The sequence below is a fragment of the Denticeps clupeoides genome, chromosome 14, assembly GCF_900700375.1.
Source record: "Denticeps clupeoides chromosome 14, fDenClu1.1, whole genome shotgun sequence".
Lineage (NCBI taxonomy): Eukaryota > Metazoa > Chordata > Actinopteri > Clupeiformes > Denticipitidae > Denticeps > Denticeps clupeoides.
This window is the reverse complement of record NC_041720.1, coordinates 2,382,242-2,396,695: the sequence shown is the minus strand read 5'-3', so window position 1 is coordinate 2,396,695 and position 14,454 is coordinate 2,382,242. Positions and strand designations below refer to the sequence as shown.

Here is a 14,454-nt window from a genome sequence, read left to right as displayed (position 1 = left end):
CATTCTCCGCTGGCTTTAATTTCTGCGTTTGCGTGTAAATTTGTTTCCTCCCCTGTTGTTTCTCATTTTTCCCTCCAGGCCCGCTTGTGCTGATAGGGGATGTTTTTATGCGACATTGTTTACAATTAGCACTCTTCTCTGAGTGTGATTGGAATACATTTGCATGACTTCATTTCATGATTGGGGTCAGTAATGGATTTTGTCGATTTTGACTATAGAGTCATGAAACTCGCTATCTTAGACACTCCGTTAAGCACAACCGTGGTAACATATGGGAAACGCTAGAATAATAATAAAAAAAAAAAACATTTAAACATGTTTAAAGTTGCGAAGCAGCTATCAGGGGGCAGTGTTTAGCCAAAATGCAGTCACTACCATTTACTGCAATATTATTGTAGCTAAGTTTGTGCTGAAAACAAAAAATATGAAACACTTTGGAATTCAAATGTCCAGTATTTACAGTAGTGACGCTTCATGATAAATCTGAACTGAGGGCTGTCCTGATGCTATGGTTACGCACTAGTGTTCACAGTGGTGTTATGAGAGATGACGGGAAGGTACTAACCGCATTCATTTGGTGCCGTTATGTTATGAAATTAGTGACCACACACCTCCATGAGTATATTATTAGTCGTATTTAGGGTTCAGCTTATGGTGCAAATCCTTCTTTTTGTTCCTGGAACATCGTAGGTTTATTTATTTATTTAATAGGCTCTCATTAGGGGAATTAGCTCAAATGGTAGCGCGCTCACTTAGCATGCGAGAGGTAGCGGGATCGATGCCTGCATTCTCCATATTGGTCATATTTCTTATAAGGGGCAGTGGTGGCCTAGCGGTTAAGGAAGCGGCCCCGTAATCAGAAGGTTGCTGGTTCGAATCCCTATCCGCCAAGGTGCCACTGAGGTGCCACTGAGCAAAGCACCGTCCCCACACACTGCTCCCTGGGTGCCTGTCATGGCTGACCACTGTTCACTCAGGGTGATGGGTTAAATGCAGAGGACAAATTTTACTGTGTGCACTGTGTGCTGTGCTGCTGTGTATCACATGTGACGATCACTTCACTTTTTTTCTAGAAGGTCTTGTCCTTCATTAGGGGCAGTGATGGCCTAGTGGGTAAGCTGACCCGTAATCGGAAGGTTGTCGGTCCAAATCAAGGTGCCACATCTCCTGTCATGGCTGCCCACTGAGCACTATGGTGATTGGTTACATGCAGAGAACACATTTCGTTGTGTCAACCTTGTGCAGCAGTGTTTCACGTTTTTCTTTTTTCTGTACAGCATGGCTTCCAGCAAGATTATTACATTTTGCACAGATGTTTATGCTCTGTCTCACCTACTTCGAACGCTGCTCTGGATTAAATTGGATCTCCCACTATGTGTGTTTGTTGCCCTCATTGTTGTGGTGTCGCCGCTTGCTGCTAATAATCTTTTTTTGCAGCTCTGTGGGTCTTTTGGCAAATGGGAAGGAAAGCTAATCTCCCATTCCCTGAGTTAATTCAATGTGGAATAGATCTTTTTCCTCCTTATGCAGCAGCTGAATCTACCATCCATTAAAAAAGATGATAGATGATAATAAAGCAGTGCTTGACTAGCCACCTCGAAAAGCTTTACACTTTCTTTAATACTTTATCTTAATATAGAACATATATTTTCTGGTTCCTAAAAAAAATCATATTTTAAAAAGGTCATATTAATCATTTAAATGTGTTGCATTTAGAGTTCCAGAAGTCTTGTGCTGGTAATGCAGGATCCTTTTAACTATTTATGGTTTTTGCGGTGACAATTTTGCATATGTGGTTTGAAGCTTTGGTTAATATTTTGATGAGTTATGGTACATGTAGGCTCAGGCTAGCCATCACTAGGCTGTGGAGTTCCCCTCCTCATCGCGAGCACATTGAAGAATGCACACGGTAGCTGGGAAGCCGAGTTACAAAGAGTTTATTTATCCTCCTACGGAGCTCTTTGATGCCGGAGAGGAATTTGCCCTTTTTGCTGAAACGCTGTAGAAGGTCTGAGGTTCGCGGCATCGATTCCCACCCCCTGCTTCACAGACACCTGTGGGTGGTGCTTTCACATCCGTCGAGCACGGGGGAGGGGCATTAAAACGTTCTTGAAATGCAGCCTTATCGGAATCTGTCTGAATGTAATGCTCATGCATTAAACAATGACGAGCCCTTCTCGTAAAGCAGGGAGTTCCGTTTAAACCACAAATTCAAAACCTAGGGAGTTTGTAGATATTCAAGCCATTGCAAGTGCGTTTGTAAGTGTTTTGTAAAAGTTGCATTCGCTAGTTCACCAATCAAGAGTTCCTTGATAAAGTGGATGTGTTTGTGATTTCTGATGAAAGCGTATGTGAACAGGTTTTATCATGAGAACTTGGATGTAAACACAGCAGGAGACAGGAGCTTCACTTGATGTTGCCAGATTGGGTATTTCTCTGTGTTCGTTTTTCCCAAAATAACAAAAAAAAAAAAATTGATTCTAGTGAAAAACATGTATTAAAGTCCCAGTTTTTATTTATGCACTTAAAATAGTCAATCACTTACCAGAAAGTTTGCATTGCACTTACCAGGTGCGCTTTTGCATTTTTGGATTGCTGTGCTTACAATGCATCAGTTGTTTTGACCACCAGGTCCCGAATTTTACATTGACTAGATTTTTGTCTATCAATTTATGTAAATCCTGAGGATGTACTTTATATTATTATTCAAGCCCCTTGTGCTAGTATAGCACTTTTTAAATGTCTGTGTCCTTCACGTCTATCTTAAATTATTTATTTTATTTTTTTTAATTTACCGCTTGTGCTCTTTGAGACATTTGTACGCACTAAATGGACACTTCTGTTTTTAAACGAAACTGGTTCCTTTACTGTTGTGTTGATGTGAAATTCTGCTCATGTGAAAAATGCTTTACTTAATTCTTAAAATTTGCCTGGCCATTACAGGTTATCGTCGTGCTTGAGAATTGCGTTTCTCTGCCTATTTTCCTTTCGGCTCGCGTCTTCTTTTCCTGCTGGAGAAGCAGCGGTTTGCGCAGAGGTTATGAAGCGAATGTTTAAACCCGCTCCATTCCACTTGGCAGAACGTTTTGAAGGTGTAGCAGCACGGCTTTAGCCTGTTTCACGCTCGCCGCTTCGAAGCGGCTCACATCTTGGCAGGAACGGAGGGAGAGGGTCACATCTCGCTCGGTCACCAGGAGTCTGCCCATTTTAACGTGAAATGGGTCGTAAGGCAGAGGGTGGGGAGGTCAAATCGGGCAACCGGAGGAGCCAAGCGTTTGGCATTGGGGCCGAGATTGATCAGCGGCGGCCCAATAAGCGTCATTAAGCTCGGGAGGGCGATGTTGGCGTCGGACTGGCGTTTGATAAAGTCCCGTAATAACGACGGCCGTTTACTGTAATTGCCTCTGAGGCGGCGGTGGTGATGAAGCAGGATGGGAGAACGACCAGGCTGCTATGGGGCAAAGGCTCGTGCGCTTTGTTCTTTCTTCTTGTCTAACGATTTTCTTCTTAGGAATTATGTGATTTATACCTGAACGGGACAGTCTCACTCCGATATTTGGACAAATAATTGCACGAATTTTTGTTTGAGTGGTCCTGCGTCTCTGGACGCGTGGTCTCACGGCAGCGTCACCCTCGGCAGCCATGTGCATTTTTTATTCCGCGCCCTCGGACCCTCCGAAGCCCGGACGTGTTGAACCCGGGCTCCGGCCTGGTTAACGGCGCGGCTCCTCTGCCCGTCGCCTGGAACAAGCGTCCGTCTCTCCGAGGAGCGCCGCGTTGGAACCGGGGATGGGAGGACGTTACGGGGTGGGGGGGGAACCGTTGCCATGGAGACCTCCCAGAGAGCGTGTCCGAGTGCGCGGGAGCGATGCTGATTAAATTCGTTACCTGAGAAGCCCTGCGCTGCCTCTCTGCCGCCACGCGGCCGCCGGTGCTGCTCTGCCTCGGCGGTCGGGCCGTTTCCATGGCACTCAATTCGCCTCTCGCGAAAAATAATGGAAGGCAAAAACAATTCAATAAGTGCAAATGGCTGCCCATGAGGAGTATTATAATTATAACTTATTCCCGCCTTCTCCGCTTTTGTCTCAGCCTGAAACATTTCCTGCTCCGTGATCAGGTTCGGAATTTGCGTGCACGCGCTAATCACGTTAAACTCGTCCAGACGGGTACTTTAACGCGTCCTGGGGGACCTCCCTGCCAGAGCCGCCGCTGTCCAATTGCTTGCGGCCTGCTGCAGTCATGGTGGGGAGCGGTTAAACACCTCAGCCTAGTTGGTGGAGGATCCTCTAGGACCAGGATTGGGGAAAATCAGATCTAGCCAATCAACATGTTTCAGTGACTACTTGGACCACGTTGGGGGACATGTCGCTAGTTTCAGAGTTCTTTATTGTCATTGGGCACTCTATTTCACAACCTCAGATAAATCAAGAAAACAAGCCTTTTTGTTGGTGTGGAATTAAATATCTGACACCAAGACCACGACCTTGAATTACGTTTAAAAAGGGAGGAGTCCAGTCACTGACCATGCTTTCTTACTACTTCCTCATTCTGGATGGTTTAAACTGTCAATACTTCACATACAAAGATCATGTTTTATCAATTTATGTTAATTATGAGGATGCCTGTGCCACATACTGGCTAAGCGAAGTTGATCATGTGATGCCTCAAGGACCACTGGGAAACGATTGTGGTCTAATCCATGTTTTAAATCTTTGCTCTCCAGGGCAAGCCTGTAGGTCAGTGTGACTTCAACACCAGGCTGCTGTGCATAGAGAAAGAGATCATCCTGCCCAGACAGGAGAAGATGAAGATGGGCCTGATAGACAAAACCCGAGAGCCCTTCAGTGTCAGGAACAAGCCCTTCTTCGACATCCACTACACACGGAAGGTAAGAGCCCGGCGCAGTCCGCTGGTTATTTATAGGCTGATGGTAAACCCCATCTTCCCCTCGGTGGGGTCGTGGAAGGAACCGCCGCTTCGAAATGTTTTAGGTCACGGCTCAGTATTAAACTCCCGAAAAGGGCGAATGGTAGAAGGGTGCAACCTTTTCAGACAGAACGCATTTGCTCAGACCTCTTGTGTTTTCTCCGATGTTTAGTTTAACGTACTGAACCATCAGCATGTGTAACACCTCGTCCGGTGAAAACTGGCTGGGAAATGTTCACCCCGCTGCATTAAAATAACATTAATATCCGTGGAGAGAATTTCTGAAGTATCTGTGCTTTTCACCTTTACTTTACTTGGCAGACGCTTTTATCCAAAGCGACTTACAAGAGGAGGACACCAGCAATTCTCATTCGGTTTCTATAGATTGTGAGTTACAAAACTGAGAGCCCTGATAAGGCCGGACCTGTCAGGAAAAGAACATGCTAGGGAGTTGTTAAGTGCTAGACAATAAAAAAAAAAAAAAAAAAATTGTGCATGAATATGTGCATGTGTTAGTGTTGTACTCGTCTGAAATACTTTTTGAACAATCTGGCTAGTAGCGTGTTGGTGTAAGAGGGTGCACTTCCATTTACAGCCCTGTAGGCACCATCAAGGATTTAAACTCAATGCGAGCAGCTAGCTGGAGCCGGTGGAGAGAGGCAAGGAGAGGCGTGACATGGGTGTCCCCATCTTTTAATTATGGCAAAACCGAATGGTGGACAGCCTGTGTTAGAAAGGCCTGTGACTTTAGTACCCCTCTACTAGAGCCCAACCTCCTAATGAGTGTTTTTCAGTGCATCCTTTTTGGAAACGCTTGAAAACCGAGTAAGAATTTCTCGGTGAAGAACGTTATGCAACTATAGTCGTTTTCGGCGGCCTGTCTTAATTTTAGTTTTAGTCTAGTCTTTGCGTCAAGATGTAATTTAGTTGTTTTTTCACGTCCATGCTCAAGTCTAGTCCACTCTAGTCTAGTTTGAGTCAATGAAAATGCAGTGGAATTATATTTAACCCAGTCAGTATAGTACTTGGTTACACTTGCACTTACAAGCACCTAGAAGAATAGACAAAAACACAATTTTATTATAGTCAAATCCATTTCATTATTTAAAAAAAGGTTATCTTATTATTATTTTGTTGTTACCTTTATAGTAGACTCAAGAAAACTTCATGTAGAGGACGCAGAGTATTAATTTCCACTTCATTTTAAGTTCCACTTTGTCTTTTTTTTTTGTTCCCCAGCCATCCGCTAACCCACATATTCTGAAATCGAATTAATGCTACGAATCAGGATTTAGGAAGTAACATCATCTCTGCACAACAGAAATACCGCATAATAATAATAACGCGATTAAACGAGCGCAAATGACATCTCATCTTGTTTTTGTCAATGTTTTAGTAGTTTTAATTTTGCAAGACACATTTAGTCTTGTTTTCTTAGTCAACAATATTACACGATCTATTTCATTATCGACCATCATCTGCATTTGCGTCTCATCTAGTCACGTCAAAAAGGTTATTTAAAGGTCATACATTTGTTGACGAAAACAACGCTGCGACATTCTCGTGTCTCGTCTGCGGTATGTCACAATGGTCCTCTGTCGGGCGCATGGCTGAACCGTGCGACGTTGTGCGGTTCATGGCCAGGTCCTCGCCTGATCACTTATCTCCATATATTCTGCCCCTTGGCCATTTCTGAGCATGAAAATATGCAGCCATGTCTGGACGGGCAGAGTCTTGCTCTACCGCGCCCAATACTGTCCCCCCCCACCCCTGTTCTGGACCAGATCGCGGTGACTGATGTTAACAGCAGCCGGCTGTCTGCGAGGATGTCCCGCGGGTGAAGTCATCTCCGGCTCCCGGCGTCTGAGGGGCTCATTGTTCCCCCTTTGTTGACCATCTGCCCCTCAGCACAGCGGCGCCTCTGTCCCCGAGGCCGGAGGAGTGCGGCGGTCTGCTTGGGAATCGGCTCGGGCCATTCATCCGGTGGCGGGGGGATTCTCCCCTGCGCGACATTTCCACTGGGGTCCAGGGGTGGTGGTTTGGACACTACACTTCCTGACTGTCCATCCCCCAGTCCTGTTCTTCATCAGATCTGAATTTTAAAGTGTTTCTCAGAGCCTCCAAACAACAAAACACTTCCAGTAAAAAGGGGTCTTTTCTATTTTGGCCTTTTCCCCCCTTTGACGTATTAAAAACGAGTGAATATTTCTGTGGTTTTGCTAAACTACGTGTGGTACAGAAGAAGGAATGTGTTCATCCTGACCAGATTACAAATGTACTGGAGGAGGTTTTAAACAGGTCATTTTAGAAAAGTCAAACTTCAACTGAGACGTGCTACTGTTCACATTTTAAATTTCTATCCGCGCACGCTCCTGCACGTAAAGACTGCGTACACCTTATAGCTAATTCAACAAAACAGCGTCCAGAGACTTTATTTATTGATTTGATTGATAGATTGACATGGTTAGTCAAGACTCCTTTACATCAAAAACCAAAAATTTTAGTCCTTACACCACAGACGCTGAAGGATACCTTCGTCATCTTCCTATGGTGGCCTAGCAGTTAATGAAGCGCGTTGTCTGTTCGAATCCCGATCCGCCGAGGTGCCACTGAGCAGGTCACCACACACTGCTCCCAGGGCACCTGTCATGGCCGTCCACTGCTCACCAAGGGTGATGGTTAAATGCAGAGGACACATTTTGTTGTGGCACCGTTTGTATCACAATGACGATCACTTCACTTCATCAGAAGGAAGTACATCATACATGCCAGGAGGAACTTCAAATGATGAAGTGGTAGATGAAGTGTAGAAATTTCATTTCGAAAAGCTGCTTATGTACGGACCCTTGGATTTTTATTTATTTATTTATTTATTTTTATAACAGCTTTCCAACAAGTTGGAAAGTTTTTATAACTTTTTTTGTGGGAGTCTATCAGCATGGCACATGTTGACTTGGCAATATTTGCACACACCTTGTTGCAAAAGCGTTCCATATCTGCGAGGGCATCTTTTGTGCACAGCCCTCCTCCAGGTCACCCCACAGATTTATTTTTTTTTTTTTCTTTTATTGGATTTCCTTGTGGGCTGAAACTTTCTTCTGGCGAGGCCGTACTTTTGTTGCTTCGAATGTGTGCTTGGGCTCTGACTATGCAGTCTAATGAATGAAATTACACTCTGATAGCAATTATGGATTTAGATGTTTGTGCTCCACTCCATGATTTGCAGTCCCTCTGACCAAAAATCAAATATGTTATTAGCGTTTTCCCATTCCTCGTTCCACTGACTGCTGTATGAATGCGTTCGTAGATGCGCTGCAGATTTTTAGTGCACCCGCCCTCCGATCTGCTCTTTGTGAAGATAATTAAATCTGCACGTGCCTCCTGCGGTTTTGGCACCAGCTAAATCGACCAGGATCTGATGAAGTGATTCTGCCCGTTCCCGTCTTCGATGGCGGCCCTCTTTCCCAGATTTCACGCGTCGCGCGCGGTTTTGTAAATAAGGGAAGTTGATCTGCCGTTAATTGTGCTTAGATTGAACAGATAAACTTTACTGAGCCCTTTTTAATTACTGAGACGTTAACTCATTAAAGCTCTATCGATCCTGCGTTGCTTTGGACTCACTTTCCTTTCCTACTTGTTTTTCCACCAAGGCTTACACCGACCTGTGGCATGAGCTCGCACATCAATAAACTACGTTTATTACAATGCATTACTATGTCTTAATACGACAGACCAGAATCACGCCTTTCATTTAGCATTTTTTGACCAGGAAATGCCTGAAACTACCACCCGTGGCCAGCGTTCCAATCTAAATTTGAATTTAAATCGAATCATGTTGGCCTGTTGCGCCAATGTTTTGGTGGCCACACACAACATGACACATTTATTAGGGAGAAATAGATGAAATCCTACCGGGCGTCTTTGTTGATTAACGATCACAGTCGCTATCTAATAAAAACAATATTGTAACCAATGCCCGGTCTCAAACAGGGCTAATGTCCAAATGATGATTCAGAGTTCTGCAAGGCACAAGCCTCCCAGCATGCCCTGGGCAGCCTCATCCTGTTTCTCCTTAAATCACCACGTTACGATCATTCTGTGCATGGAATGCCCACCCGGCTCCTGGCTCCATTAGCCGCCCTGCCCGTTGTTGCTGGGGCCGCCGCTAAGTCTCCAGGATTGATAGGTAATCATATATTGTGCGGATTTGAGACCGAAAATGTTTATGGATCGATACTCCATTTCTCTGTGTTGGTATGAGCGGGGGCTTTGTTGATATTAAATCTTACAAGGCTGACGGAGCTGCGGTACGAATCCCAGGCCGGCGCTGAAGCGTTTGATTTTATACTTTCTATTTTCTGCTCTGGTTGTGTTGTGCTTTTTTTTTTAAATTTTTTTTTTTTATCCTGCATTCAACACAATGCTGCATCATCATCATCAATGTGTTGTGTGTTATTCCGTTTGCACACTGTGAATCTCCAAAGCTTCGCAATCTTGTCTCTCTGTGTACTTGTATATAGTGAGATGACAATGAAGTGCATTTTGACTTGATGATCAACTTTTAGTCTTATCGCCACAGAGTTCCGTCATCATAAGCAGAGCTCCACCCACGATCGCCGGTTCCAAGGCCTGTAGAAGTGTGACTGCGATTACACGGTGACAGCGTGCATCCTGTTCTCTCCGGTTCCGCATTAAGCTGGATCCGATTGTGCCTCACTATTGTGGCAGGAAGTCAGAAGGGACTAATTGCAATGTCGCCCCAGACAAGTGATGGTCACTGTTAAGTGTGTGTTACATCGAGAGAGAGTGTGTGTGCGTGTGGCAGAGTATTCATCATTTTTGTATTCATTTGTTTGCTTTGAATCGAGATTGATTTTAAATCACTGCAATGTTTACAGAAAATCCCATTTCACTGAAGCTTTTTTTATTCTGCTTTTCAGGGTTTCTTTTTTTTTTTTTTTTTCATGGTTTAATATTTTCAGATCCTTTTTTGGAGGGTGCATTAGATGTCTTTGCGTAAGAAATAGCATTTGTCCAGTTATGTAGAGTTGTAAAAGTCAAATGGCCAACGTTATTATCTAGAGAAGATGCATTGGCTACCGATAGATGGATTGTCTCAGAGACCTTGTGGGACTGCTCCGTATGCTATGTTCATGATATGTTTGTATTAAAAGAACACAATAAATGACATTTTAAGAAACATAATTATCACCAAAGGAAGCATCGGAATACATTCCCAATTCAAAAGATTCGTATTAAGTAATTAATACAAAGCAACAAGGTCTATTAACTCAGCAGTACCTCTCAGGTCATAGGTCACAGTGAATGGCGAGAATAAAATACATAGATCGCTGCACGTCCTAACCGTTTGAAAGAAGGTGTGAGTTTTCATTTATGATAATTACAAATATTAAGATGCACCGAGAAATAGAAAGGAGTGGCACGTCGCCTCGACCCCATCAGTACTTCACTTATTCTGAGCCACGGAGGCGTGAAATGCCTCATTACGCGAGTGCAAAATTGCCCTGTCGAACCGAGGCGCACTCTCCGAGGGAAAAACTGTTTAAATAAAGAAGTAAAAATGTACCCGCTGGTGAAATGATGAAGCGTTCGTCAACCACGTCTTCAGCCAAGATTGGGGTTCTGGGGCCGGCCTGCAGGAAGTTCGGACGCTTTCGCTACATCGGTGGCGGCTTCGCGCCAAACGGGCTCCCCGGAAGCTCTGCTGGGGACCCATCTGCGGGTTAAAACCGGAAACTGTGACTCGCGGCGGGAATTACGAGACCCTTAATTGTCGCGCGACGTCGCCGATGAGTGGAGCGTCTCTTGAACGAGCCCGGGGCCCCCCGGCTCTGGCTGCACCTGGGTGGTGGTGGCGGCGGTGGTGGTGTTCTCACCGGGCAGCTAGGCCGGCGGAGCGATAATAAATACGGCCTGCCATCTGCAAGATAAATGTGCTTCTAATTCTACATGATGTAGAGCCTGCTTCTATTTAGATTAGGTAAGGAAATACGACTTTTTTATTTATTTATTTATTTATTTATTTATTTTTTAAACGATCACCCGCTCAGAGTGAGGCGGCAAGGATGAACGTGCGCCCCTCCCAAGGGCTTTTTTGCCGTCAGGAGACCAGATATTGTTGCTGCAAGTATCCGAGAATGGAAAGTGTAAGAGTTTACATTAATAATTTATCATTTTGGGCCGAAATACTACGCACTGCACTTTCCATCCTTACGTAAGGAGCGAAGCACCTAAAGAAATAGTTTTTTTTTTGGTCACTTTATTTTCAATTGCAATTTACATTTATGGCATTTGGCAGAGCGACTTACAACGCGCTTCCATGTCACCATGGATGAAGTGGTCAGTTCTGGTTCACTAGGACCCCCAACTATGAATACAATCTTTTTATTCACTCTGTTCTAGTTTCTATACAGAAGTCAGACAATAAGAAGGTTACAAGTTCATCTAAATCTTCATCTAAAAGAGGAAGGTCTTGAGCTGCCGTGTGAAGGTGCTCAGTGACTGAGCTGGAAGTTCATTCCACCACCGAGGGGCCAAGACGGAGAAGAGTCTAGATGAGCGTCTTCCTTTTACCTTCAGAGATGGAGGGACCAGGCGAGCAGTACTGGTGGCTCGGAGTATACCAGGTGCAGTGCGAGGTGTAATAAGGGCTGTGAGGTAGGATGGTGCTACTCCATGTTTGGCTTTGTAGGCCAGCATCAGTATTTTGAACCTGATGCGTGCAGCTACTGGGAGCCAGTGGAGGGAACGTAGCAGAGGGGCGGTGTGGAGAACTTGGGAAGGTTGAAGATCAGTCGTGCTGCTGCATTTTGTGCGTGATGCTGCAATTTACTCTACACAGCGTCAGCGCAGGTCTGATTGGCACAACAGAGCAGTGACCTGAACTGATGTGGCGAGTCGGAGCGTTACCTATTCCGGTGCCGGTGCCGATTTCTGCTCCACTGTGGTTTCAGGCTGCTCTGTAGAGCTGTTCTAGGCAGGAGTGCCGCCTGCAGCAACAGACACTCTGACTGGAATATAAAACCACTCTTCTCTTCATCTCCTGGTTTATCTATCTATTTATTTATTTATTTATTTATTTGCTGTTTTTCTCGCCACCGCTGTTTTCCCTGAGCTTTGCACCTGAAGCTTCAAAGCAGGGAGAATAATGCCGAGTTTCTGCTGCGGGGAGAGCGGGGGGGGGGGTGGAGTGGAGCTGGAGGTGCTGGATGCGAGCGGGGAATGCAACGATCCAGGGCAGAGAACCCACGTCCACGTCATCAGGCGGCCGCAGGTAGCACAAGCCCCAGAGATTCGTGCCCGGCGCACATGATTCAAGCCTCACCAACGGGGTCACCCAGTTAAAACTGCTGCCTGCCTCCTTTTTTTTTTGTTCTGACAGGCGGAACAAATGCGCTGTGATTCCTTGCAAAGTTCCAGAACACAAGACGAGCTGCCAGCTTTCATTAGCTGCTACTTCATGAAAGTGGACTCAATATTATAAATAAACTCACTAGTATTCAGTTGTAATATTTCAGTGTGGGATGTTATTGAAGTGAAGTGATTGTCACATGTGATACAAAGCAGCACAGCATACGATGCACACAGTGAAATTTGCCCTCTGCATTTAACCCATCACCCTGAGTGAGCGGTGGGCGGCCATGACAGGCGCCCGGGGAGCAGTGTGTGGGGACGGTGCTTTTGCTTAGTGGCACCTTGGCGGATCGGGATTCGAACCGGCAACCTCCTGATTACGGGGCCGCTTCCTTAACCACTCGGCCACCGCTGCCCCACTGCATGGAGCGGACTTTAACATGGCTGAGGTCACACAGAGGTCACCGCATTTTAAAATGCAGTGGCCAAAATTCAACACAGGGAGTAGGGTTATAATAAATTAGGCCATTGGGGTCTACTGGTTTTTAGTGCTGCACGATTAATCTAATCGCAATCGTAATCGCGATGTCAGTCTGTGCGATTACATGAACGCAAAAAGCTGCGATTTAAATGATTAGTACATGGATTGGATCGGCAACATATCTGATCCATTCTCTCAAAGTTTGCGAGTCTCACTTCAGTCGGATGTGACTTATTTGGTCACATGACTTTCGATTCGGAGACATATGGTTGGACGCCGCATGACGCGCAGCACAGGCTCTGCTGTGGCGTGAAGCATATACATGTCTATGGAGAGAAGTGCATAAAAATGCCTCACTCTTGTGCTGCTTGGGGCTGTACAAACCGCTGTATGCGCCAAACCAGGGATTACATTTCATAGGTAAGGCTGGACAATTGTTTTGAATATATTTGGCCATTATAAAATCCCTGTTTTATAAGTCTTAACCTTAGCTAAGCTAGGCTAAGCTAGCGAAGCTATGCATTCCTGTGTTCAAGTCAGCCTCCAAACAACGTTTTGGCTAAACGTAGCCATTAACTATTTAGACTGTTCTTAACTGTTTAGTTAACTTTTCTCAAACTTTGAAGGTTTCCTAAAGAAATTCACCTCTGTTTACAAATCTTAACCTTAGCTAAGCTAGCAAAGCTATGCATCCCTGTGTTCAAGTCAGCCTCCAAACAACGTTTTGGTTAAACGTAAGAACTATAATACGGGATTTTATAATGGCCAAATATAATCAAAACAGTTGTTTAGCCTTACCAGGGTTTGTTGTTCGACAGTAATGTAAAGAGTTTTTTGTGATTTATTTAATTTTGTAGAATATTGTATTTTGAAAGCACTGGGCATTTCCGGTTATAAGTAGTTTGTATGTTTATCATATCGCAATCGCATATCGCAATATTGATCTCAATAATCACAATATGTCTTTTTCCCCAAATCGTGCAGCCCTACTGGTTTTCCAGCTTTGATTTAAAAACTTATAATTCTCACCTTGGCAAATCTCCCTTTTTGTCACCAGTAGCATATTTTAACCTGTAAGGTAGCCTGTAGCATTGTAAACTCTTAATTTTTAATTGTTCACGTATCGTGCCGAAAAAAAAAACGTAGTAAGATGTCATCATTTTCATTTCGTGTTGAGTTTTCCCCTCTTTTTTTAAAGAGCTGCCAGTTCAATGGGCTCCTGAATGATGACCTGTCCCCATCGTCTCAGCTCATGTCTTCTATGTTAGTGGCAATAGCACCAGGGACCTAAGCCCCCATTGCAGAAGGTTGACATGATTGCTTTTGAGCGTCACAATGACTATGTCAACGTTGCAGGATTTTTCATCACAGATGAATGGTTAATAATTAAAAGGGCGGGCTTCTCTGTTTCTATTAACTTTATGAAGGAGAAAGATGACAGTTTTTTTTTTTTTTTTTTTTTAATGCCCGCAGCATTACTCTTCATTGTTCTCGGCTGAATTTCTCAGCATGAAAGCTTGTCTGATGTAACTGTAGATGAGATTTTGAATTATGGGTAAATCATCTTGAAAGCCGCCTGGTTTGTATTCCGGTTATTTGTCACACTGATGCTTTCTTCCCCGCCCACCTCCAGCTGCAGTCCAGGACGTATTGCTATTTCACGATCAAACAAT

General features: G+C 44.5%; 1 protein-coding gene across 1 annotated transcript in view; it reads left to right on the top strand.

Annotated features, from left to right (window-relative positions):
* Window positions 1-14,454, top strand: part of rngtt (RNA guanylyltransferase and 5'-phosphatase) — a 67,587-nt gene that overhangs the window by 26,256 nt on the left and 26,877 nt on the right. The window contains exon 11 of the mRNA XM_028953014.1: window positions 4,724-4,888. Coding sequence (XP_028808847.1) covers window positions 4,724-4,888 — 165 coding nt within the window. The remainder of the gene's footprint in view (window positions 1-4,723; window positions 4,889-14,454) is intronic.